The following is a 27333-nucleotide window of genomic DNA, read 5'->3' on the forward strand; positions in this document are numbered from 1 at the left end:
CTTAATATAATATTATTTGATGATTTATGTTATACTAACACATAAAATTCATAATATTAGTAATTACAAACATCTGGTCTAGATATTTAAAAAAAAATATTCCTACAAAAAATGCAAAACACCAAACGAATGCAACAGGCTAAAAGCAGATGCTTGCAAATAGATAAATAAATAAATAAATAATTAAAAAACACTTTAGGCTAAAAGCAGATGCTTGCAAATAGATAAATAAATAAATAAATAAATAATTTTAAAAAACCCCAAAAACATAGTAACTATGACACTTGGGTTGGAATGATACACTGATAGACAGAGAACAAACCGTTGTTCCAATTAGCATTAAGGCATATTTTATAAGGGTACCATTCCATAATCAGGATAACACATAACACAGCCTTTCATATAGCAGTTTTAGAGCACAGCTTACAATGGAAAAGATCCCAGTGAGTCCCTTTCCTGCTGACAACTGACTAGTCAAAATATCTATGTATGTGTCTATGTGTATGTGTTTAAGTATGTATGAATATTCTATCAAACTGTACCATAGTCAACATAAATGTAATCAAACCTATTGACAAGTGTAAATTAAAAGATGAGATAACTGAACTATATTACAGAAAGGTCAAACAGAGCTCATAATAGGAAGTAAAATATGGCCTGCAAAGAAAAAATATGGCCTGCTGGAATTAAAAACAGCACAGGATTTTTATCCAATAGCCGATGATTTATTAATCAATGTGCTCTACTGGTGTCGTTAAACAAAGTTTGTTTTATTTAACGACACCACTCGAGCACATTGATTTTTTTTTTATCATAGGCTACTCTTTTACGACAGGCAGCAAGGGATCTTTTATTTGCGCTTCCCACAGGCAGGATAGCACAAAACATGGCCTTTGTTGAACCAGTTATGGATCACTGGTCGATGCAAGTGGTTTACACCTACCCATTGAGCCTTGCGGAGCACTCACTCAGGGTTTGGAGTCGGTATCTGGATTAAAAATCCCATGCCTCGACTGGGATCCGAACCCAGTACCTACCAGCCTGTAGACAGATGGCCTAACCATGACGCCACCGAGGCTGGTGTCATTAAACAAGCACAGGATGAGTGGAAGGTTTGGGACAATCTAGGGGAAAATTAGGATCTCCGAGATTTAGTTTAGAGCATTATGAAATTATAATAACAACAGAATCACAAGCTTAGCCTCAGTTAAATAGAAGATGAGATGATCGTACATACATCGGTCTCTTAAAAAATTACCTGTATTTTTTGTTTTAGTAATTTTAGCAGGTGAATTTTATTTCACCAGTCTGCTAAATCTAAAAAATGGACAGCTTTTGGTTTTTCACAGGCTGCTATTGCAAGCCCTGTCATACATTCAGTGTTTCTGCCAGAAAGAAATTTTGGGGTATGGCGCTATGGGATTGAATGCAACCACAGTCAACAGCGGCCTCCCCCAGAAAGAAAACGAGTTATGTTCAGACTTAGGGTTAAGAAAATCATGCAGTATTGATAAGAGTAATTAATTTTGTTAAAAGGTAATTTAAAAAGAAACAAATATTTTTTTTAAAATGTGGGTATGGCGCCATACCCGTTTTACCCTATGGCAGAAACCCTGACATTTTATGTTGTGGGGTGGTATTAGAAATACAAACTATAGCATTGTTATTGTATGAAAAAACATTTTAACCAGACTGGCCATTTAAAAGATTGTCTAGACAAGACCCTTTAAAAGAATATGCCCGATCTTATTAAGAATAGTAAAGATAGTAATGGATGTTTTAGATCGATGACACAATCCAAATTAATTGCAATGCTTTCACAATGAAACCAACATTTCTATTCGTTGCAACAAATAGGCTGATTTCCAAAACAAAAGACAGATTTATAATTGTTTAAAAGTTATAAATAGGAAAAGTCAAAATACAAAGTTATAGAAACATGTAAACAGATTTCCTTCAGAATTTTTTTTACCATTTGCAAAATACAATAGATATTAGCACTGTGGTGTGTTTTAAAGAGACAGACTAGTTTTTAAACACTAAGGCATATTTTTCACTATTAGAGCCGTTTATGATCAATGAAATCGAACATTACTTCTATTTTGTTTAGATTATCCATTTCTGTACAACCAAAGTGTTTCTGGTCATCCTGGTGTTTTTAATACCACAAAATGCATTTTTCATATTTTAAAAAACGCACGTGCATCTGAGAAGTAATGATTATGGAGTCGTGTTTTTTAAATCTATTTTTAAGGGTATTTCAACATCACAGACTCTTGTTTCACTCTGTTGTATCCAAATTTGTTACAGGTTTGTAAATTCACCAAACTTAGCGTCCATTTTTACGGGTTGAAACTAGGGTCCAGGGCCCCGTTCCATGAAGCGATCTTAGTCCTAAGATCAACCTCGGTGCATAGGGTAGCTGTGCGCTTAAGGTAATCTTAGGGCTAAGATCACTTTGTGGAACAGGGCCCTGGTGAAAAATATGCCTTTGTGTTTAAAAACTAGGGTATGTTCCTTTCAATCACAGTTAAATAGCAGTCTCACTGATTGATCAGAATGATAATACTCACTTCAGGTGTGTTTTTCTTGAATTCTCTACTTTGTTCTACCAATCTTCGTCTAGAAACATCACTTTCATCCTGGCGTTTTGCAAGGTCTGTAACAGTCGTGTCAAGTTCTTTCTGTAAAAATAAGCACCAAAGTTTTAAGTTATGTTTATGACTTCAATAAGTTGTTTTGGGAACGAGTTGAAATTTCGTCATCGAACATCAGTTACAATTGATATGAACTAAGCAATCAACTTTTGATTGTATGAATGAATGAACGAGTGAACGATTGAGTGAGTGAGTGAGTGAGTGAATGTTTAACGACACCCCAGCACAAAAATACACATCGGCTATTGGGTGTCAGAAAAGGTAAACTTTTGATTATATTGTCATGTTCGTAAGGAGAGACTACAAATTTCTGAAATTTTGCCTTTAATAACTAACTACATGTACCAGTATTCAGTACAAACTCCAACTGACGTCCATATTTCATCATCTAGATATCTAGATTGTAGAAATAATTAGTTAATTTTCTACAAAAATTTATAATGGATTTCATAACTGATCATCGTATCTCTAGAACCTTAAAAATTATGTTCATGTTAGCATTAACCTTCCTCTCTCGTTCCCCAAACACAGTTTGTGAAAATGTTTGTATGAAATGTGCCCTAATAAAACAATTTTGTACAATATTTGTGACGGAATACATTATAAGCTGGCAAAACTGGTAATGTTAGTTTTTCTGGTTTTATTTACATTACCACTTCAAAATAGAATTGGCAATTAGTCAACCAAAGCCAAAATCTAATTAAAATTAGCTCCATTGGTTAATTACTATTACCTGTGGATCTAACAGCACCCTGTTGGAGCTCATGTCCAGTTGACCTTTCATTCGACCAATCAAAACCTTACTTGCAAAATCATGCCAGTGATTTGAAAAGAATTTGAAAACATTCGGGATTATGCTGAGGGTATATGAAATGATTTGGGTGAATTATGAAGTATGGCGGAAACTAATTTAAAATTTGTTTCAAGACGAAAAAACCCACCCCATTATGGTATAGCCATAAAATCTGTTTATACTAGTATACAATCCAGAGTTTATTACTGCACTTTTCCCCCTGTTTTTTAATGTTGAAATAGACCAACAAGTTTGCCTATTGCATATTTTTTGAATTTGCATGCTCCCAAATAACGCTATAAAAAGCGAAGTGTAATTGGTCAATATTTAAATTGTTATTTATAGATGAAATGTCACCTGGACATGGGAGTTAATGCAATGCTGTTAGATCTACTGGTAGACCAGTAGAGATAATTTTAATCAGATTGCCGAAGCAAAAGCAGATAGCATCATAAATTTTTTTATAATCAATGAAGAATTTGTAGTACAGATTGGCTCCTTTCAATACATTTTTGTTACTCTTTATTACCATGTTGGTCAAAATTGGCAGACAAAAACAATATTAACATTTTTATTGCAAGGCGATCAATTTTGCTGTTCATTCTCCTAAAACTTTCCAGGCAAATGTGGATGGGAACATTGAGTTATTGCTGTCATTTTCGAACAAAAGTTATTTCAACATTTGGCTTATATGGTATAAGAAAAAACTCACTGCCTACACGGGCAATTCCCATCTACAGAGGTAAGAAATGTCTTACTTAGACCTTCCCACAGACATTCCAGCCAGTGCACCGCGACTGGTATATCAAAGGCCATGGTATGTACTACCCTGTCTGTGAGATGGTGCATATAAAAGATACCTTGCTGCAAATCAAAAAGAGTAGCCCATGAAGTGGCGACAGCAGGTTTCCTCACTCAACATCTGTGTAGTCCGTAACCATATATCTGACACCATATAACCATAAAGAAAATCTGCTGAGTATGTCGTTAAATAAAACATTTCCTTCCTTCCCACAGACATGACAATATATATATGTACCATAGTATTTTATGTACCAGTTATGAGATACTGGTTGGGATTTGGAAAAAACCCACCAAGTTAGTCAAGAGTTATTGATCACCACTGTGATATAACCTAACCATACATTTTGTACAAGATACTCAGACATACATTTTTTTCACAATATGTTTTTTTTCCCCTAGCAATTAATGCACCACTGATTGCATTTTTTTTTTTAATTTAACATATCCTCCTTGGTTTACAATTACAGTGACATAAAAACTTTTTTCCCATGTAAATGTCTATGTTTTGCCAACACATAGATCAAATTACAAATATATTACCCACCTTTAAAAGTAATGCTAGAGAAATTAATACAATGCTGATATTTATGTCTTAACAAGTAACCAAATCTACAGAGCAAAGGAATTTGTAATCATTTGTTTGAATAAATGGTCTGATTTAATGGCTTCTTTTATCTCGGCATCCATTTACATGGCCAAACGAGGTCACAGGGAATCTGACATTAAAGGCCCTCCAGATCAATTTCGCTTTTAGGTTCCGTCCCAATGTGGGGATGCAAATATGCCATCAACAGCGAAGACCAACTGGCTGTGTTTCCAAGCCGTGGCAGTATCTATAAGCAAACAATTAAACACAAATGTCTGTAGATATAATTATATACTAGTGCTTCGAGACCAGCACATATGCTTGGGTCACACACTGTGACATAGGCGAAACTTCTAAATCAGCCTACATGTGTGTGTGTGTGTGTGTGTGTGTGTGTGTGTGTGCGTGTGCTGTAAAAGTCAATTGATATCTTATCATGTTATAGAAGTGTAATGTCAGAAATTCTCAATGTCCAACATTAGATCAAGCAAAAAGACAAGTATATGCATATTTAATTTCCCTCTCCATACCAACTCCCCACCCCCCACGCCCACAAACACTCATCACAATCTTTTACTTGTGTTAGATTTTTAAATTAAAAACTATAAATCTCTTTGTATTAAGTTACTCATGTTTCCTGTATTCTATTTATTTTAAACAGTTACTAATAATAATAACTATTTTGGACTATTTCAAGTCATTTAAGAATACCACTTTGTTCAGACTATGGAAATATGCTAGCCAGCATTTCTAAATATTTTATCTGTAATGTTGAACATTTCTAAATATTTATTTTTAAACAGTTACTAATACTAATAATAATAACTATTTTGGACTATTTCAAGCCATTTAAGGGTACCACTTTGTTCAGACTATGGAAATATGCTAGCCAGCATTTCTAAATATTTTTTAAATGTTCATATTAAATAGCATGTTTATTATGATCATACTGTTATTTCCTGGTCTACAACCGCTTAATGGCATATCAGTTCCTAATAACAGAAACGTACAAGCCATTACGTTTGAATTCCACATGTATGGCAAACTTAACAACAAACTCATGTGTTATGTGAAAAAAAAAAGAAATAGTTCCAATAGATATACATTTACATGTGTATATAGGTCCAGATGCATTTTAAATATGTGATGCTTTTGTAGCACGTCAGGGTTTCTGCCAGAGGGTAAAATGGGTATGGCGCCATACCCAAATTTTAATTTTTTAAGTTGACCTTTTGACATAAATAATTACTCTTTATCATCACTGTATGCTTTTCTTAACCCTAACCCAAAACCTAACCCATTTTCTTTATGGGGGAGGCCCCCCCCCCCATACTCACTATTCATTCAGCACACACATTGTAAATATTCAATTTCATAGTGCCATACCCAAAAATTTCTTTCTGGCAAAAACACTGCAAGTCTGTTTTTACCCTGTAGCAATTCTTGCAAAAACACATGAATCACATACTATCATCATTGTGACATAAAAAGAAAGACATGTTTTATTTAACGACACACTCAAGACATTTTATTTACGGTTATATGGCATCAGACATATGGTTAAGGACCACACAGATATTGAGAGAGGATACCCGCTGTCGCCACTTCTCTTCGATTAGCAGCAAGGGATCTTTTATATGCACCATTAGACAGACAGGATAGCACATACCACCGCCTTTGATATACCAGTCGTGGTGCACTGGCTGGAGCGAGTCAACGTGACATCAACATACGGTCAAAGAAAAAGAACTAGCTGCACAATAAAAATAACAACTGCATTGCTTACTGCATATTACAGAATTTGACGAAATATATATATTGGGTATGCATGCCATGCAAGCAAACTGCATTACCTTGCCGCAACAATATATCCTAGCCGCAACAATATATTCATATTAAGTAATGTCTAAATCAATGTTAATGCCCGCAGCGCTATTAATACCTGTACATCAATGTCAATGCCTATATCAATGCAAATGCCTATAGCACTATTAATGCCTACAGCACTGTTCATGTTTACAGCACTTTTAATGCCTATAGCACTTTTAATGTTTATGGCACTATTAATGCCTACAGCACTGTAATCCTTATGCATCTGTATCAGTGTATGACATTTCTATTTAAAAGTTATCTTTTGTTGGGGTTGGGGAGGTTCTTGTTGAGTTTTTATTTTGTTTCATTATTTTGTTTTTTTAATTATTTTTGTTTCCTTTTATTTTTTTTGCTTGAAGTTGAAGCAGTAATTTTTTCACATATAGTTACATGTAAAATAAATTAGTTTATCTCACCTTCATGTAAAAGTCTTTAATCTCATTGGTTGTTTGCCGTTGGACAAATTCCTTATACCCCTGTGGGCGGAGCCAAATTCTCTTATACCCTGTCTGTAATTTCCAACCACCCCAGTTAATGCTAAAGCAATAATTAGATTTTTTTTTTTAATTAATATCTGTTTCAGACAATTTCGTATTACAAACATTTGAAGTTAAAAACTTGTTTATCGATGGAACTATTTTTCGCCTCGGGGTAAAAGAACATACAAAAGCCATATACCCCTCGTGATGCTTCTACAACTTATACTGGCATTCCACAAATGCAAATCTTCATGATCACTGATGAAGTGTTTTCAATTATCCCACATCCTGATGATTTACTAGAATGTTTTTTCAAAAGGTATTTACATAACCTAATATTCTAAAGAAAAAAACTGCAGACTTTAAACAGCGATAGAAATAAGTAGAATTTGTTACTAGTCCACCAGACAAGTGCATCTAGAAATCTACTTGTCCACCAATATTTTCACTTGTCCAAATGAGTTATTTAAATGCAATGACAATGTGTTTGGTTGCTCAAAATGAAACATCATACATTTTTACCTGTCCACTGGACAACCACCGAGGTCCATTTTGTTTGTCCGAGCAGATTTTCACTTGTGAGGACAAACGGACAAGTGCTTATTTCGGACACTGTTAAACAAATGGGACATAACAGTTTGTTATTCTTGGGTGTATTTATTGATAGTCACAAATTTAGTATAAAATCACTACACTATGCTAAGCATTTTATACAATTTGTAACTGTTATACATCAATAAATTCACCAAAAATTACAAACAATTAGATAAATGTACCTTTAATGTTTACAAAACTATGATTCTACGTGGTTACCATATCGAATACTACATTGACCCAACACCATTTAAAATTGATATCAACATGGCAAAGCCACAGCTAACTCGGTGGATAAAAACATTATCCATATATACACACAAACATAATGCAAAGGATTTAGTTAAAACCAAATACATATATGATACACTTTAGACAGTGGCAGTATCATACAGAATATGAAGCCCATAACAAATGGACCCAGTGCAGATTTTAAAAATGAAATTTAGTCGCCATTTATGGAACATGGTATAAAATATGGCCCCTAGCTTGAACACGGAAAAATGGAACCTTTTAGTCTCCTGCCAATAAGTCCTATCTAAGAATAAACAAAATGAAATGGACTATTGTATGATGACACTGTTTGGTTATACCGGCCTCGGTGGCGTCGTGGCAGGCCATCGGTCTACAGGCTGGTAGGTACTGGGTTCGGATCCCAGTCGAGGCATGGGATTTTTAATTCAGATACCGACTCCAAACCCTGAGTGAGTGCTCCGCAAGGCTCAATGGGTAGGTGTAAACCACTTGCACCGACCAGTGATCCATAACTGGTTCAACAAAGGCCATGGTTTGTGCTATCCTGCCTGTGGGAAGCGCAAATAAAAGATCCCTTGCTGTCTGTCGTAAAAGAGTAGCCTATGTGGCGACAGCGGGTTTCCTCTCCAAATCTGTGTGGTCCTTAACCATATGTCTGACGCTATATAACCGTAAATAAAATGTGTTGAGTGCGTCGTTAAATAAAACATTTCTTTCTTTCTTTCTGTTTGGTTATAGTTACTGCAACACTTAGCAAATTTGTAAGAGAAGAAACTTGTTCAAACCAAATAAGCTGCGAGACATACCAAAAAATACCTGAGGATCTTCGATATGTATTGTGTGTTTTTTTCAAAGAAAAAAGTATACATATGATTAATTTAACATTTTACAAATGCATGAATTCCATAACCCACTGACAATAGAATTAAGAGATTTTATATTGTGGTAAAGACAAATTTGAGACCATCCAATTGTTTTTGATTAAAACAAAAAAATTTAATTAAAAAAAAAATTGGAATGTACCTAATTTTGATACAAATAGTTTGTTTTGTTTAATGACACTACTAGAGCACACTGATTTATTAATCATCCACTATTGGATGTCAAACATTTGGTAATTCTGAGAGGAAACCTGCTACATTTTTCCATTAGTAGCAAGGGATCTTCTGTATGTACCATGCATCCCACAGCCTTTGATATACCAGTCAAGGGGCACTGGCTTAAAAGAGAGAGCCGAATGGGTCTACAGACGGGTTGTTCCTCGACCAATCATGTATCAGGCAAGTGCTTTACCACTGAGCCATGTCCCATTCCTTCTGATACAAAGTAAATTTCAGGGTTTTTGCCAGAAGGTAAAATGGGTATGGTGTAATACCCAATTTTGTTGGCAGATTTTATTTTTAAAGTTAATTTTTGGACAAAATTAATTACTCATATCATTGGTTTTCTTAACCATAACCCTAAATTTAACCCATTTTCTTTCTTGAGGAGACCCCCCCCCCCCCCCCCCCCCCCCCCCCCACCGTTTCTAAATTTTGGGGTATGACGCTATGGAATAAAATGCAACCACAGTCAACAGGGGGTATGGGGGACCTCCCCCAGAAAGAAAATGGGTTAAGTTTAGGGTTAGGGTTAAGAAAATCATACAGTAATGATGAAAGCAATTAATTTTGCCAAAAAGTTAATTTTAAAAAATAAAATTTTGGGTATGGCGCCATACCCGTTTTACCCTCTGGCAGAAACCCTGCCCCAGTTGACTGTAGTTGCATTCAATGCCACAGGGCCATACCCAAAAAATTCTAGCAGAAATACTGATAATGGAACAGATCTATTTTATTTTTTGTTTGTACAAACCTATTTGAGACTAAAAAGTTAATCTCAAACCATGTATGTTCGTATGTTGTACACCTACATAAATCTGCCCACTCTTTCTTTTTTTCGTCTTTTTTTTTTGCAAGTATCATTTTACTTATTTATTTTTCTCATTACCATACACAGAATTAATTTTATACCAATCACATCTAAAGCACATATCGAGACTAAACTGGCTACATGGACACATTACGGCAACACTATTATCTGTGGACAATGACATTTAATTTCATTCCAATCACGTTTCAGAGATTAGCAGTAGACACGCATGCACCTAATATTGTTATTTCACACTGAAGTACCTGCAAGTTATTTGTTAGAAATAATATACAATTTCATACTGGATTTTTATACATTCATCGATCTTAATTTTAATTACTAGTATACGTAGTCTTGAAGTCTGTAATATTCAGACGAAGCATGGAATATATTTAACTTTTAACACTGTTTTGTTTTTTGTTTTTTAAAGTGGATGGTATTAAGACAAAGACATTTTTAATTACTAATTAGTGTACTAACCAGTATGATTGCCACTGTCATATCACAATGTGGTAACACTGTTACCAGCTAAAACAGATATTTGATTTCATTTCGATGTTTCATATATAGAGGATTCATCACAAGTATTTTTTAATATGGAAAATATCAACCGAGTTTATGTCAATCAGTATTTGTCGAGGCTCTGCCAAGACAAATATCGATTAACTAGAGGAGGTTGATATTTTACATATTAAAAAACATGAATAGCGAATTCTGTTTATTCTATAACACTTCTAAAATAACATTTTAATTGATTTTTTTAGTAAATCACAGTACTAAAGTCGCCGCCATCGATAATATGACATCATCACAATTAGCAGAGATTAGTTTGACGCCATGCATTTTAAACAAATCTTTGAAAACGTTACGCTCAGGCTTGTAAGCAAATTACCCATCCACAGCGACACATTACCTAGAGACCTTGCAAATTTGCATACCATTATTAACCAGGTTAATAAAGTAAATTATCACATGGGTTTATGATATGGATATCATGGGTACGTTATAGGATATATCTGTCTGTCTGTCTGTCTGTGTGTGTGTGTGTGTGTGTGTGTGTGTGTGTGTGTGTGTGTGTGTGTGTGTGTGTGTGTGTGTGTGTGTAGAAGTAGAATTACAAATTTATGAATCGTGACACTGTAGTTTCAGTCGTGGTAATACTGTTATTTGGAGAAAGGGTTTATGTTGACTAAAACAACATATGTAACTGTTTTCACAGACATCTGATCAACATATTGGGCAAGAAAAGTAGTTCCATATTTGTAGCACAATGGGACAGTCGGTTACTGAATGAGAATATTACATTACTGGATTCTGTGTCAAACAAACCACGCAAACCTATATGTATTGGCTAAAAAATGCAAATACTTGTTTAATACTTTTCAACAGTGAATGCTTGAGAAAAACTACCTACAAATCAATGTATTTGTATGGTGTGGTGTGCACATTTTTTCATACTAACCAATAATTAAAGTACCTACTTGTCAACCAATTTTTGCTTAATTAATTATTATTCACTAAAATCCCTGGAATTTATACTTAAAACTGAATTTACATTATTATGACCTATTACAATATACAAACAATAAACATCAAGACAATGTTGTTTTTATAAAACAATATCTTACAAAACAGAAACTTTGAAACAGACCATAACCCTTATATACAGAATCAATACAATAGCCAGGTGAAATAATTATATTCTTGGTATAGTCTCTTTCAAATTTTCTGTGTTTTAGTAGTATTTTAGGAAAACAAAAATAGTCCAGTGGTAAAGCATCTGCTTGATGCATGGTCAATTTGGGATCAATCCCCATCGGTGGACCCACTGGGCTATTTCTCGTTCCAGCCAGTGCACCACGACTAGTATATCAAAGGCTGTGGTATGTGCTATCTTGTCTGTGGGATGGTGCATATAAAAGATTCCTTGCTACAGTACTAATGGAAAATTTTCTTCTCTAAGACTATATGCAAAGCTAGCTCTGGCACTCGCCAAATTTGCCAACAGCAAATTTCAAAAACACTTGGCAAATTTTATTTTAATTTGGCAATATAATTTCATGTAATAATTGTTATTATGTTACAAAATTACTGGGTTTTTCAAGTTTAATACATAATTTGGCAACATTTTCTGCTGACCCAGATAGCCCCAAATATTTGACATCCAATAGCCAATGATTAATAAATCAATATGCTCTAGTGGTGTCGTTAAACAAAACCAACTTTACTACAATTGTGCTTGAAAAATGTGTGGGGTCCCACTAAGACGAGGATGATAATTTTAATACGGAACTAAAGTAATCAAAGACATTTCTTGTTATGTCTGAAATTAACAGCTTAACCCCCAAAAAAAATTATAATTTGCTTTGAGGGGTGATAGTTTATATCCATGAAACACAAAGTGTTTAGCCATCTATGTAGCATTGTTATCTTCAGAATGAGACTTGATGTTAAAGACCATTAAGCCTTTTTTTTTTCAGTGTGCCAAAAATATGTGCACCCACTATTGGAAATGACATTGTCTATTTTGTTTACAGGATATGAATCACTGCATGTATGAAGATATCAGAACACGGTGACTGATATACCTCCAAATAGGCTCGCTATTACATGTTTGATGATAAAAACGCTGATGATGTCACTAATATAGTTGAATATACATGTAACTTACAATAAAAAAAACCCAAAATTATCTGACCTTTTACTGACAGTCATTTTGGCAAATAGTGGGTGCAGTAGATATGTGAATAAATTGTAATTGTATTTTATTATTTGATGTGTGAAACGCAATATTGTTTTTAACTAAAGAGTACATATATGTATAACATGATATATTAGTAACACACTTCAGGCCCCCAGGAACTGGTGGGGAAGGGGGGGGGGGGGGGGAGATGGTGACAATTTACTTATTACCGTACTGTATATACTATAGTATATAACCAAATATAGTGTCTTTGTGTCCCATTATATGTGTCCTTCCTCCCCACCCCCACCCACATATTATTACAGGGCAGTATTACATGTGTGTGTGAGTATGTGTCAGAGCGTGCATATGTATGTGTATGCATGCATGCGTGTGTTTGTATGTATGTGTATGTATGTGTGCATGTCCATGTGCATGTGCGTGCGTGTGTGTGTGTGTGTATGTATGTGTGTTTTGATGTATGAATATCTATATATTGTATGTAAGTTGGGTTTGACTATTTAGTATTACATACATAGATATTAACACACTGGTGCAGGGAATAATTAAATCCTTTCTGGCCTCACAAATTGTCTCATGCCATTGCTGGGACTTGAACCTGTGGCACCTAATCGCTCGCAAGTTGTAGACTTGCCAAGATAGGTTCTGAGCTATTAAGTCATCCTTGTATGTATGTATACCTGTGTGTGTGTGTGTGTGTGTGTGTGTGTGTGTGTGTGTGCATATGTTAGTATATTTGTATGTGTATTTATATATGTATATTTATATATGTTTATATATAACGCAGCTAGTGCACTTGTATACATAAAACTTTGGATCCCCAGCAAAGAGTTGTAAGAAGCTGGAGCCGGATATAAATATAAATGATCGCATCTGAGAAGGCATGCTGGGCTATGATCGTGGGTGAAATATAGGCTAGACTCTGAATCATGGCATTGAAATATGATCAGATACCTAACGATCTCTTTGCTTGGTCTTCATGCTCAATTATAATGACAGCTAAGCAACCTAGTTTTTTGGTGGCTGAATGCAGGAGACTGTACACCAGGCCAGCTCATCTGTTAGCTAAAATTAACAACCAGTCCCATTTATACTACATGTTCCCATGCAAATTGAATGTACATGCTGTGGTTTACACATCTACTAATATATGTGCTCCAGGTACTAGAGAGCCAGGGATCAATCCTCAAGAAAAAAACTTCTTTTTCACTGTGTGTGTGTGTATAAATATATATATAATATATAAATATATATATATATATATATATATATATATTGCTTATATACGAGCAATAAAGGTTTAAGCTGGTCTGTTTTGTTGGTCTGTTTTTTCTTAGCCAATACATATATTATATTGCTGTTTAATTTGTTGGGAGCATGTCGGTTTTTGTTTATTTGTTTTTATTGTTTATTTGTTTTTCTTTGTGGGGTTTTATTTTTTTATTGTTGTTTTTTGTTTGTTTGGGTTGTGGGTTTTTTAATGGGGTATTTTTTTTTTGGGGGGGGCTGGGGGGTTAAGTATCCTAATTCCTATATGGTATTACATTTTTACTTCTCTTTAATTTTAACAAATTACAACATATAACTTTGCTCCTAAAAACTACTAATTACCATGCTATGGAACAGCTAAAACAATTTCCTTTGTCCTTCACAACAATCAAGTATGAAAATACCATTGTGTCTATCTAGTGTTATTTATGATATTTTGTTTACTTCCTTCTGGGTCCTAATACTAGAGATGAACATGACGTTTTTCAGCTGAAAGTCAATGAGCTTTTTCCTAAGTTTTCTCTGCAATTTTGAGGTTAACTTCAGACAGATAAACCAATTGTTTATGACCTACATGTTCATCCCATACACAATATAAATGAGATTGAAGATTTAAAAACAAGCATTTCACAGCCATAAAAAATAGTACTAGTTAAAGAGAAAATCACTTTAGTATACAACTGCAAAAAAATTAATAATAATAATAATGTGAGTTAAAATAAAGATACATGGCAGAATTTCATGAAATAGGCAAAGTAATTGATATGGTTTATGACTTGTTAAATTTTTAACTAAAAAAAATTGAAATTTAAGAAATCATTTTTAAAAATCACGAAACTCAGAAACTCTTAAAACACTAATCTGATATACTAGATTTGTTAAAGAAGGCACACATACCTCCCAATAATTTCGTATGTACCAAAAAATATATATCACAAATTATAGTAAAAACCAAGTGCTACAAACATTAGTATACAACCGCAAACACATTCAATATACAGACACTGGTATTCTAAACAAGAAGATGTATTTAGTACGAAATAGTAGTCACCAACAAGGCTCTGTTATCGCCAACAAGGCTCTGTTATCACAAACATCTTACAATGGCTGCAAATTCAGAACAGTCCCTTTAAGGTCTGCCAAAAACTGTACAGTGGTGTTAAAATTAAATAATAAATTGGTTATGTAAACTTCCACCTCAACATTCCTTTTTTTAAATCTTTAAATTTATCAAAATAAATATAACAGATTTTAATGAAGATAATTATTAAATCCCAATTCAGCTGGTGCACCATGACTGGTATATCAAAAAGACTGTGGTATGTACTGTTCTGTCTTTAGGGTGCATATAAAAGATACTTTGCTATTAATGAAAATTGTAGCGGGTTTCCTCTCTAAGATTTAATGAAAAAAATTAAAAAATGTTTGAACAGCCGGTGTTCTAGAAGTGTCGTTAAACAAAACAAACTTTAATTTTTAAATCCTAACTGCCACCCAACTACTTATTTAAAACAAACTTAGAAATTCTCTTTTGATTTGTCAAAGACATATGTACATGGTTGCTCTAAAAGTTAGTAACAGATTAAGTACCAAATTTTTAAAACAAAATTTGGGGCAGTATGTAGTAATCGCTTGAGTTATGATGGGTATACCGGTATAACTGAGAAACAAGAAAAATAACTGACAGCATATGACACTCAGTGCCAAACCCACCCCACCCACCCCACCAGATACAAAGTCTTGTCTATGACAAAATACAGATAAAAGATCCCTAGTTGCTACTTGGAAGGAGTACCCCTGTGTGGCAATAGCAGATTTCCTACCCATCTCGCACTGCTATGTATCTCTATACGTATGGAACAGACTGTATTCTAAGTGGTATAGAGCCAGCCTGGCGTACAGTGGGTCATGGGATCAATCATCCTCAGTTATTTTCCAAGCACAACCAATACACCAGCCCCATGACTGGTAAATGCAAAGAATAAGCCATTGTATGTACCCCCCCCCCCCCTCTTTCCCTACCCCTCCCCCCACGATATATTAGACACCAAATAGCAACAGCTGAAAATGTGCTCAAGAGATGTTAAACAAATATCCCTTTCTTTGAAACAAAACTTGTCAAAAGTATTAAAGCATACAGACATGTAGCTGCTTTAACAATAAAACCATATATCAAGTACACTGTCAACTGATTACTATGGCAAATGGGTACTGGGAGCGCTGAGCTGGAGCCTGGAAAACAACTTGGCAAGTCAGACATTGGGCTCATGGTGATCACTGATGGCTACATGTGTTTCCAATCATCAATAAGTCACACAAACATTCAATCATATGCCCTGACTATGAACCAGTTTATCAAGTGGGCCAATAGCTGTAAACAGTCCGATAAGAATTCCTTTGGAAATGGATTCTCATATTTCGCTGAGCCAGACTCCCTGAGTTATAGATTGCCTGCTGAAGAAAGAAAATTAAATCTGTACACTGTAGATGTAAATGACTGGATGGCGTTATTTAGGTTGTTCATAATCACACGGCAATATACTGGCAGACGGGGCGCCATAGGCAAACTGATGGGAGAATAAAGTGTTACGATTTAGTAAGTCTCGGTGAACAACTCAATAGCCGATGTTTTTGGTTTAAAGACAAAAACTTTTTTAAATATGCTGGGTGTTATTATGCTTTCATTTATTAATTCATCCATTCATGCATTAATTTTTACTCAAAGTTTCCTTTGGAAAGGAGTGAAAACTGCTTTTCATTTGTGCTCAAATTAACATTATTCCACCTCCCTCCCCCCCCCCCCACCCAATTATTATTTTTTTTTTTTTTAAATGTAGCAGGATCTAGCTCAGTTGGTAGAGTGCTCACCTGAAGTGTTTCAGTTGTAGGTTCGAAACACTTTGGTTTACCCATTTTCTGAATGGGTTTTTTTCCATAACAATTAGTGCTCCACGACTGGTATATCAAAGTATGTGCTGTTCTGTCTGTGGGAAAGTGAATATGAAAGACCCCTGGCTGCTAATGGAAAAAATGTAGGAGATTTTTGCTGAAGACTATGTCTCAGAATGAACAAATGATTAATAAATCAATGTGATCTAGTGGTGACATTAAAAATAAAACAAACTATCCCAAAATTCTATTGGTTTCCATGATTTCTAGTTAAAATTACTCTGTGTAATAGCCTGATGAACTTTCATCCATTCACGTTGTAAAATCTAAATCTAGAATTTAACACTTAAAATTTATCATCACGAATGATTAACTTTAAATAACAAATAGAAAACTTGACCATTTCAAAGATAAAATAAAATAGCCGATATTAAATACAGGATGCCCTCAGTATATTAACTGATCCAAAATTACTGAATTAGCCTACAACATATTGCAAAATGTTCATTTACTAATTGCAATAAATAGAAGAATTGGTCCAAAGCAAAGAAAAAAGATAATACCCCATTATTAAATACAGCAATCGCCCAGCATACAAGCTGACAAGTTAATAGACTCATGATAACTAAATGGTGGTATCGGCTAATCATTTCCAAAATTTGTTCCCAAAGAGCATCAGTTCACTAAATGGCATTCAATGGCAAATAAAAGTTGGGTGATTACCATGGAATAAAGCCGATTACATTATGTGAAAAGTTCAATTGCCGCCAATCATAACAATCTCCACTTCCTAGTCTTTGTCACAAGATACTCTGCCCACATCCTGTCAGATCCCGAAAGCCATTTTTCCCCCATTAAATAATGATTTCAATTTGTGTGGAGTTATCAACTTCTGGTTGGAGGTATTGCACACGGGGCAATTGTTGGCATTCCGCAGTTGATTTGAGCGGCCCTGATACACATTACACATAAGCCAATATGATGGTGAAATCAACGAATGTCAGAGATCAATCTGCTGGCGCCAGGCTCCCATTAGAAACATCCTATCTAGATTCCACACAGGAAGCATCTTCACAGACATGTGTGACCACAATTTACTTATTAAAACACTTTACACGCACACACAAAAAACCACACAGTGTCTCCGAACAATCAAATGATTGATAGACTAGCATACATGTACATGTAATTGAATTTTTTATTTTTATTTATCTGCAATTAATTTTGTAACTAGTTTAAAACTACACTGCTAGGATACAATCCAATTTTACATGCACAAAAAAAAGCAAGAAAAAATGTCCGTAGATAATGGACAATGATTTATGCAAAAGGTGGTTCTATAATTAAATCTCAATTCGAATGGTTAAATAGGCATCTTGTTTAGAAGAAAGGTATTGCATTACAAGTTATGTGAGATAAAACTTCAATCTGAATTTGTTTTTAATTTTAATGAATAAAGGCAGGGCTTCTAGATTATGGTAGCCCCACTCCCATAGCTAGTGATATTCAATGTTGTGGTAGCTAGTATATAACTACTATTGCCATGCCCGACGGCTAGTGGGGGAAATAAAGTCAAATGTTGCAGTTATGTTGACTTTGTAAATATGAATATCCTGCCCCCACCCCAACAATGTTAGTGTTTTTAAGCTCTGTTTCCCCCTTTAGGTGACATATCTGATTATTACTATTATTTAGTAAAATTGTATTAACTTTATTAAAGTAGGGCTAGTGAATTTTAAATCATCGCTAGTACATTTTTAAAATCACTGATCCCATGGCTAGTGGATTTTATAACAATTATAGAAGTCCTCATAAAGGTGACATGTTAACAACTAAAATTACATTTCAAATAAATGTTCTTGTTTAGAATATATCAGTGTTTGTATATGCAATCGGTGTACATTTTGTTCAGTATCGCTTCACAATTCGTTAAACAGGTTTCAGAGATTATCACACAATTCAGTAATATTAAATACTAGTTTCTACTCAATTTTCCAACTGACAGCAAACGTTGCTAATCAAAATTTTGAAAACAATATGTTTTTGGTTACCGTATCCTAATGTCCAAATTTCGTTTAATTTCAAAATAATTTTTTTAATATGTACAAAATTATTGGGAAGTAAAATCCAGTTTGTGCTAACACTGCAGACAAAGCCAACCAGAAATACACTGTATGCACAAACACTGGTAACAAGAAAAAATTTACAATTGTTTCATTTCATTTGAACTTATTTTTATGCTTATATCCAATTAAGGTTCAATCATGCTGTCCTGGGCACACACACCTCGGCTATCTAGGCTATCTGTCCAGGACAGTGGGTTAGTGAGAAAGAATTGGGTGTAGTGATCATTGAGTCATTAAAACTTGCTCTGGGTGGGAGTTGGTACCGGGATGCGAAACACTACACCACAGAAGCAATTCTAAAAAAGCTCTAGTAGTCGGAAACATATTATAGATTGTCTCTTTAATGAATGAGCCAGTTAACTCACAATACATGTTTGTAACTGTTCAATATTAAACAATAATCTATTGTTTTGTTTCCCCATGCAATCAAATGAGGTGTTTGACGCATAGATTGTTGTTGAGGTACATGTACAATGTATTTGTGAGGTTCAAAATCAACAAAGACCAATCTGAGGCAATTGCCACTCCAAATACATGTAATTTATGCTTCCTGTAAATCACTTTTACAAGCAGATTTTGCTTTCTGTCTTATAGCATTGTACACCTATTCAGATTGATAAATTAGTGCCAGCTATGTCAACATTAGGATGGATTTACCCAGGATATTTCTCCAGGGTCCCATGTTTGATCATGCAGGGTTTCTGCCAGAGGGTAAAATGGGTATGATGCCATACCCAAATGATTTGCAGATTTTATTTTTTAAAACCTTTTTTAACAAAAGTAATTGCTCTTATCACTACTGTATGATTTTCTTAACCCTAACCCTAAACCTAACCCTAAACCTAACCCATTTTCTCTCTGGGGAGGCCTGTTGACTGTGGTTGCATTTAATTCCAAAGCGTCATACCCAAAAATTTCTTTCTGGCTGAAACACTCTGATGGGATTGGGAAAATTAGAGTTAAGTAAATCATAGTTGGGATATGTTTTTAGGTCACTGAATGATGTTACATTAATTTATTAGAACAGACATAATTAAACACGTATATTGGGAATTTTTTGTACAGAAGAAATTGGGAATTTTCAGTGCCACTTTCTTTTGGGAAATTAAAGGTAGGGTAAACTCAAATAAGAGCTGTATCTGTTGGAAAGATGCATACCCGGACCACCAACACATACTGACACTTTAACAAATGAAAAACGCGTAATATAAGAGTTAGTAAAAAACATGATTATTCCTGCTAACTGGGGGCAGCCATTTTGTTTCGTTTTTGTGATGTCCGGTGGTATAGCAATTCCTCTTAAGCACAGTGTAAACAAACGCTCTAATTTACAACAAGGCACTTCGCTTTTATCAACCTGACTTGTAAAACAAGATAAATGACTTGATAGTATAATAAACTATTTAACTAAATATATTTCAGTTTGCATCAATAGAACGAAATGGAGTTATAGTATTGTTCTCTTTAAAAAAAATACAAAGAAAAAATGCTTATTATTAGGCCTATTGATCGGGTATGTTTGAGCAAAACGACCACTCACAATACCCAAGTGATAATTTTCTTTTCTTTGGGACTACGTAATTGGTCAGTTTTTTTATTTTAGATGGGAAAGTCTACCTAATCAAGGTTTTTACAGAATTACTTACAGTAATAAAGTGATAATGTCCATTATGATTTGAGGGGCGTCCGCGCGGCTATCAGACAATACCGTGTGATCTTAATAAAAGAGGCACCTCTTTTTAGTGTGTCTAGACACAGTGTCTGGGGATCGTCTAAATATATACCTGCCAATCAGGAACCACAGGTACAGGCCACGGAAAGAAAAGACCAATTAACCAAGAACACACTGTGATTATTATTTCAGTACGTGGGTTAATTTATGTACAAAACATAATACAGTTATTTCAACACTTTGACAATGGTGGCTTATTTTGTATTGAAAAATAATATATACTTGTTGCCGGCTTACTGTGGTGGATATTATTACAGAACATTGCGATGCATCCGCAAAAATTAGGTGTGTTTTATTTCTTCAGTTCGAGGACTAATTCCTGACGTGACACGTTAGGTATTACGTAACCACCAGCTCGCCAGAAGGCGTATGCACTGGGATGGTACAAAATGGCTGTACCCGTTATATATAATAGCTGTCACATTTAAGGATTTTATTAATTAACTATACGCTTATACTTGTTGATGTTGAGCAATAATGTGCATTATATATCGATGAATATGCATACCAGGCCAAATGCCTTAATTGTCCCCTCCTTTAAGGGTCTATATACAGGTATGTTCGGACACACAGGACGTCTAGATAAATCCCTAGAGATTCACACTAAATTATATTTAAAAATTATTAGTTTAATTAAATTTACATAGAATGAATTGCAAGCCTTGTTATTGTGTGTATTTGTGAGAGTGCCTGCACACATTTGTTTGTATGTGCGTGTCTGATTAACATTTGAATGTATTAGATGTCTGATTAACATGGGTCTGACTATATTAATAATGGGTCGAGAAATTTTAGAAGAGTTAGATTGATGTACAGTTACGATGACAATGAAGGACTTGCAGTGATGTACAAGTTCACAGAGAAGTCACACAAGCATTTCCAATGACTCCCTGGCAAGAAGTGTTTGTTGAAGATTGATGTGTACAGATTTCGACTACTCTTTCAAACATGTACCATGTACAATGACACACCCAAACAACTGCCCACTTAACAACAAAACTAAATCTATATACGTGTTGATGTATCTTCACAAGTATAAATTAAGACTCCATTCTTAATACATTTACAACCAATAACTTATCTGAAAGAAGGGAACTTTTTTTTTTCAAAATCTTGATAAGCGATATTTCTAGTCAATTGAAAATTGATTAGCAACTACTGTTTAATGTTTTAAAATTATGTAGTGATCTCCGAAACTTGTGTAGCGAATCGCAACGTGATACTGAATAAAATGTTCCCTGGGAACTGGGAAGTCATTTGCATAAGAAAGTTAAAGTTTGTTTTGTTTAACGACAATACTAGAGCATTGTACTATAAGAAAAAAAAGATAAAAAAACCCCATAAAATTTCCCTCCTTCTGAAAATAGAACCTGTTTTCTTACAAGAAACTATGCCCACAAGTTGCTCTAATTTTGTTTATGTTGTTGTTTATCAAAACAATACAATAAATTATATATTTGCATGAAATACTTGAATGAGTAATACTTCCTTTAAATTGGAACCAGTAATCTTTCCGAGTCAGAATTATTCAGGGGAGGCAGGTCTAAAGGGAATGGACAGTAAGGAAAATAAAAATAAAACAATATGCATTTTAAAATATGGCCATTTGTGGAGTCTAATATGGTTATTTCAATATGAAATCCTGGGCTTAAATTAATTTTGTTGAGTAACAAGTGATTTTCTTTTGATATGGAAGCAAATGATAGAAATTGAAAAACATTTATAAATAATACTGTAGTCTTGAAGTTAGACAACGTACTAGATTTGCAGTGCGAATTCTTTCAACAGCAATGATGAAAAACTTGAGATAAATGCAAGATTATTCAAATTTACGATTTACAAATGTACATTATCACTTCTGAAAATGAAAAATTCTGGATATATCGCCAATACTGTCAAAAATAAGGTGGACATTTAGCAAATTGTGAAAATTATTATCAGAAAACATATTGTGCATTTTGTTAGGACAAGCAAGCTTCCTACCACTGGAAGGAATGGGGGGGGGGGGGGGGGGGGGATGGGAGGGAACCAAATACATATCGATTATTTCCCACCACTACAAAAACACATCAATAATGTATCAACATTTCACAATCTGGCTTGACTGACAACAAAGCTTTGGGGGTTGATGAATTTTATTGATTTTTATGATTTTCGAGACACTTCCAAAGACATGAGAAAATGGAACTCCGGTAATCTAACATCGACTCGCAGCTTCACCTTAAATAAAAAATCAATATCATTGACAGAGACCCCATCTGTTGGTCTGGGGGGAGAAAGGATGGGTGGGGTGGGGGGGGGGGGGGGGTGTATGATCCAGTGTGAGATCAACACCAGTCCAAACCCATCAATCAATACTCTGGACTTATTGTGCCATATGTCGATGGATTTTAAGTTTATAATGAAACCATTTGGGCACAGTGACAAAAATCGATAGAGTACCAATCAATGTCAATTTGTAACCCCATCAAGCCCAGCACTGATTAATGGAGGGATGAAACATTTCAAAGAGAGATAATCAATACTGCATTGTCACAAAACTAAACATTGATTTTTTTTTTTCCTCTCATTTTTTTCTCCCCCTTTCCAGGATTGCAGTAAATGTCAGTAATTCTGAGCTCAAAGTCATCGCTCAAATGCACTGAAAATATTCCATTGTCTAAATGATAGTTTTTGTCTCTTCGTCAAAGCCAAGTTGCATTCTCACCATAACCAATCAATCGATAGCTAAACTGGGAAAATTAACTTGATATGTGGAACAAAACATCCATAAAGACATCCCTTTACAAAGTGATTGGAAATGTTCACATGTACTTGCTATTGTCTGCGAAAATCAATAGCCTGCTATTTACATCACCCAGCATCCTGATGCAAGGAGACGCACAAAAGATCGCTCAGGCTAATGTTTTTGTGCCTGAACAAATACAACACAGGACTCTTCCTTTCACATACACATTTTATTATTATTCAATCTGAAACTTCCATCAATAAGCTAATCATAATCTTAGTGTGTGCAAATTATAGCAAAAGATGGGCACAGAAAATCAATTCCCGCTCATCAATTTCATACTAATAATTCTGTAGGGATGGAGAAAAATCAATTTGAAAAAGTTTTTCATTCTCCAGCATAATGGGAGTTATTGAAAGTATGCCACTAAAAACCCTATCTCAGATCAATAAAATTGTTTTGTGTGAATAATTTTTTTTTTTAAAGAATTTTTTTTTTTTCTTTTTTCGAGATCCCTTGTCAAATACCATCCATAAATCTCCTACCTTTGGGAAGAAAAGAAAAATCAATAATTCTATAAATCTGAGATTTTTCAAGACTCTTTTGTTTCCTGAGAATTCTACATTGAACAGAAATGGATGAAAAATGGCTGTATTTTAAACATTTATGAACAAATTTTATGATATTTAGTAGGACCTTTATCTTAAACATTACCAAACATTACCAAAAGCAATTAAACAAACAAATAAAAATAAAAATACTTTTAAACATTTTTTTTTTTTTGGGGGGGGGGGGGGGGGGGGGGTTTTGTTGTAGGAAAGAAAGAAAGAAGTGTTTTATTTAACGACGCACTCAACACATTTTATTTACGGTTATATGGCGTCAGACATATGGTTAAGGACCACACATATTTTTTTAGAGGAAACCCGCTGTTGCCACATAGGCTACTCTTTTACGACAGGCAGCAAGGGATCTTTTATTTGCGCTTCCCACAGGCTGGATAGCACAAACCATGGCCTTTGTTGAACCAGTTATGGATCACTGGTCGGTGCAAGTGGTTTACACCTACCCATTGAGCCTTGCGGAGCACTCACTCAGGGTTTGGAGTCGGTATCTGGATTAAAAATTCCATGCCTCGACTGGGATCCGAACCCAGTACCTACCAGCCTGTAGACTGATGGCCTGCCACGACGCCACTGAGGCCGGTGGTTGTTGCAGGGTTTTTTTTAATGGATTTTTGTAATGAGGGGGTCCCCCCGGGAGATGGGAATACATTTCCCCAAAATTGCTCAAATGGTGAAAAGCTCTTTTACAGGCAGTTTAATTAGTCTCAGCATGGTAAAACTAAGCCATAGTAAGGCTTTATTTTAAAATATCAAATAGCAATTATAATAATTAGGGTAACCAAGGCCACATAAAAAATGAGTTGGTGGCATCATTCTCTTTAAATGTGGGAGGGAGGCTTTTAGTTATTTGTTTTGGAGGAGGGGTTTTTTTAAATAAAAAAGGAATATTGTATACACATTTTTGTTTTGTTAAACAACACCACTAGAGAGCACATTGATTAATTGATAATCGGCTATTCAGTGTTCGAAATAAGCACTTGTCCATTTGTTCTGACAAGTGAAAATCTGCTCGGACAAGCAAAATGTACCTCAATGATTGTCCAGTGGACAAGTAAAAATGTTCAATGCAGTTTAATTTTGAGAAATAAAAAATATGGTCCTTGCACTTGAATAAAACAAAACATTTATTTGGACAAGTAAAAATATTGCTGGACAAGTAGATTTCTCGATGTACTTGTCCAGTGGACAAATGAAAACTTCTGCTTATTTCTATCACTGCTATTGGTTATCAAACATTTGGTAATTCTGACATGTTGTCAGAGAAAGCATGCTACATGTTTTCCTAATGCAACAAGGGATCATTTATATGCACTTTGCCATAGACAGGAAAGCAAATACCATGGCCTTTGACCAGTTGTGGAGCACTGGTTGGCATGAGAAAGCAAGAATTTCACCACAGAAAGCTTTTCTTTAGTATTTCATGTTGGTACGAGTGTAAATGTGAGAGCTAAGATAATTTTCTACATACTCACAATTCTTGAAGAGTGACGTTCATAGCTGGTCATAGTGGGTCATAAGTTTTAAAAATACATTGTTAAAAAATCATATATTACCATGGGCGAGGCCTTTTCAGATGGCGAGACATTACACAAATATTATTTTTATGTGGCCTAATGTAAAAATAATCTTAGTTTTACGCCATATTTTAAAACGTTTAGACACATAGACGCAAAGTCATTAAAATAAACAGCTGACGTCTGAGAGGTTACAAAATAAGCTATTTTAGAATATCAAATGTCATTAACTCTAAATTAACAATTTAAAAAAATAAAAATAAATAAAAACCTGCAATAAAAAAGACTATTTCTTTTTTTTAAAGTGTTTGTTACTTTTCATGAACCAGTGTATTAATAACCATATACAAAGTACCTCAGATATACATCTCACAAATACAGTACTTGGTATCAGTTAATTCCTTGTACATATTGCATGCAGCCTTTGAGCTCTAATACATACCACAACACTTCTGGAAGTTACATAACATTACATGCCAGTGACAATATACTTAGCAATAGGTCCTAGGATTTTTAGACTTTCTCAGGGCATTTATAAAAATCAGTGGTGGAGACTTTTAAAAAAACACAAAATTGGAGTATTATATTAAAAAATAATAATAATAATAAAGAACAAAATAAATAATAAACATAAATATATCAATAAATAATTTGTAAATAAATAAATATTCAAAAATTATAAATCTTACTAGTATTGATTTTTAATAAATAAATAAATAAATAAGCATCTTTCTTAATATAAATGTTTTCGTGGGCTTTTTTTTAACTTTTAAAATACAATTAAAAATTATGGCTTTGCATTTAACACACGAGTATTAGAAACTATGCATTAAATTAAAGCATTCAATTTCAAGATCAATTAAAATATACCATTTTCTAAGAGTTTTAACCAAGTCTACCCAACTGGTCCTATTTATCTGATAGGTGTTATAATCCCTCCATGTTGGGATGATGTACCAAACAAAGGAGCTGTTGTTCCCAATCACACAGAATGGCAACTCTAATTGGCCTACCAGTGTCCCATTCTCACACCACCACCTACATAATGAGAAGGAGTTGTTGTGACTAATTGCAATACAATAAACAAATCAGTGGTGTCTATTCCTAACTGGAGTACAATAAGAAAAATCTCTGCACCTTTTTTGCCAATTAGGATACAGTCAACAAATCTATTTACAGATTCTAAATTACTGATTGGTGTACGATATATTTAAAACAACAACAAACCATGGAGTGTTTTACTAATTTGAAGCATAATATGTGAATCTAGATGGCTTTTTTTACTATTCTAAGAGCAATCAATAAACCGTATGAACAAATATATAGGTCTTATTTAACTAGATAAGTTATACACTGTACATGTAGTTGCCTAAATAATGCCCTGTATAATTGCTATGAATTGGGTATTAAATTCCATATGAAATAAACATAATGCACGTGTACATATAATGACACCACTTATTTTAGTAAATAGCAGAATATATAAAATAAGATTGCTATCTTAACAATAACTAGGTTTTTTTATTCTTTCTTTCTTTCCTTTTTTTTTTAGTATTAACATGGAAATATACTCTATGCATATTAAACAACACAAGACATGCAATTTAATATTTGTGAGAAATGTGTACAGTGTTTAAATTAAATATGAAATATGTCATCAACTGATCATTTTTGTCTTGGAAACTGGAATAATGGAAATGAAATTACATAAAGATAAAACAGGACACAAAAACTTTTTTTTAAATTTGAAAGCAAAATTAATGCAGCTATTTATAGGTTTTTGTAAATCTGCTA

At 34.3% G+C, this 27333-nt stretch overlaps 1 protein-coding gene across 2 annotated transcripts in view; it reads right to left on the reverse strand.

Moving 5' to 3' along the window:
- Positions 1–27333, reverse strand: part of LOC121368397 (homeobox protein cut-like 1) — a 150400-nt gene that overhangs the window by 121418 nt on the left and 1649 nt on the right. For both annotated transcript variants that reach the window (XM_041493099.1, XM_041493100.1), the window contains exon 2: positions 2574–2684. In XM_041493099.1, the coding sequence (XP_041349033.1) occupies positions 2574–2684 (111 nt within the window). The remainder of the gene's footprint in view (positions 1–2573; positions 2685–27333) is intronic.

Source organism: Gigantopelta aegis, chromosome 3 (genome assembly GCF_016097555.1).
Source record: "Gigantopelta aegis isolate Gae_Host chromosome 3, Gae_host_genome, whole genome shotgun sequence".
Classification (NCBI taxonomy): domain Eukaryota; kingdom Metazoa; phylum Mollusca; class Gastropoda; order Neomphalida; family Peltospiridae; genus Gigantopelta; species Gigantopelta aegis.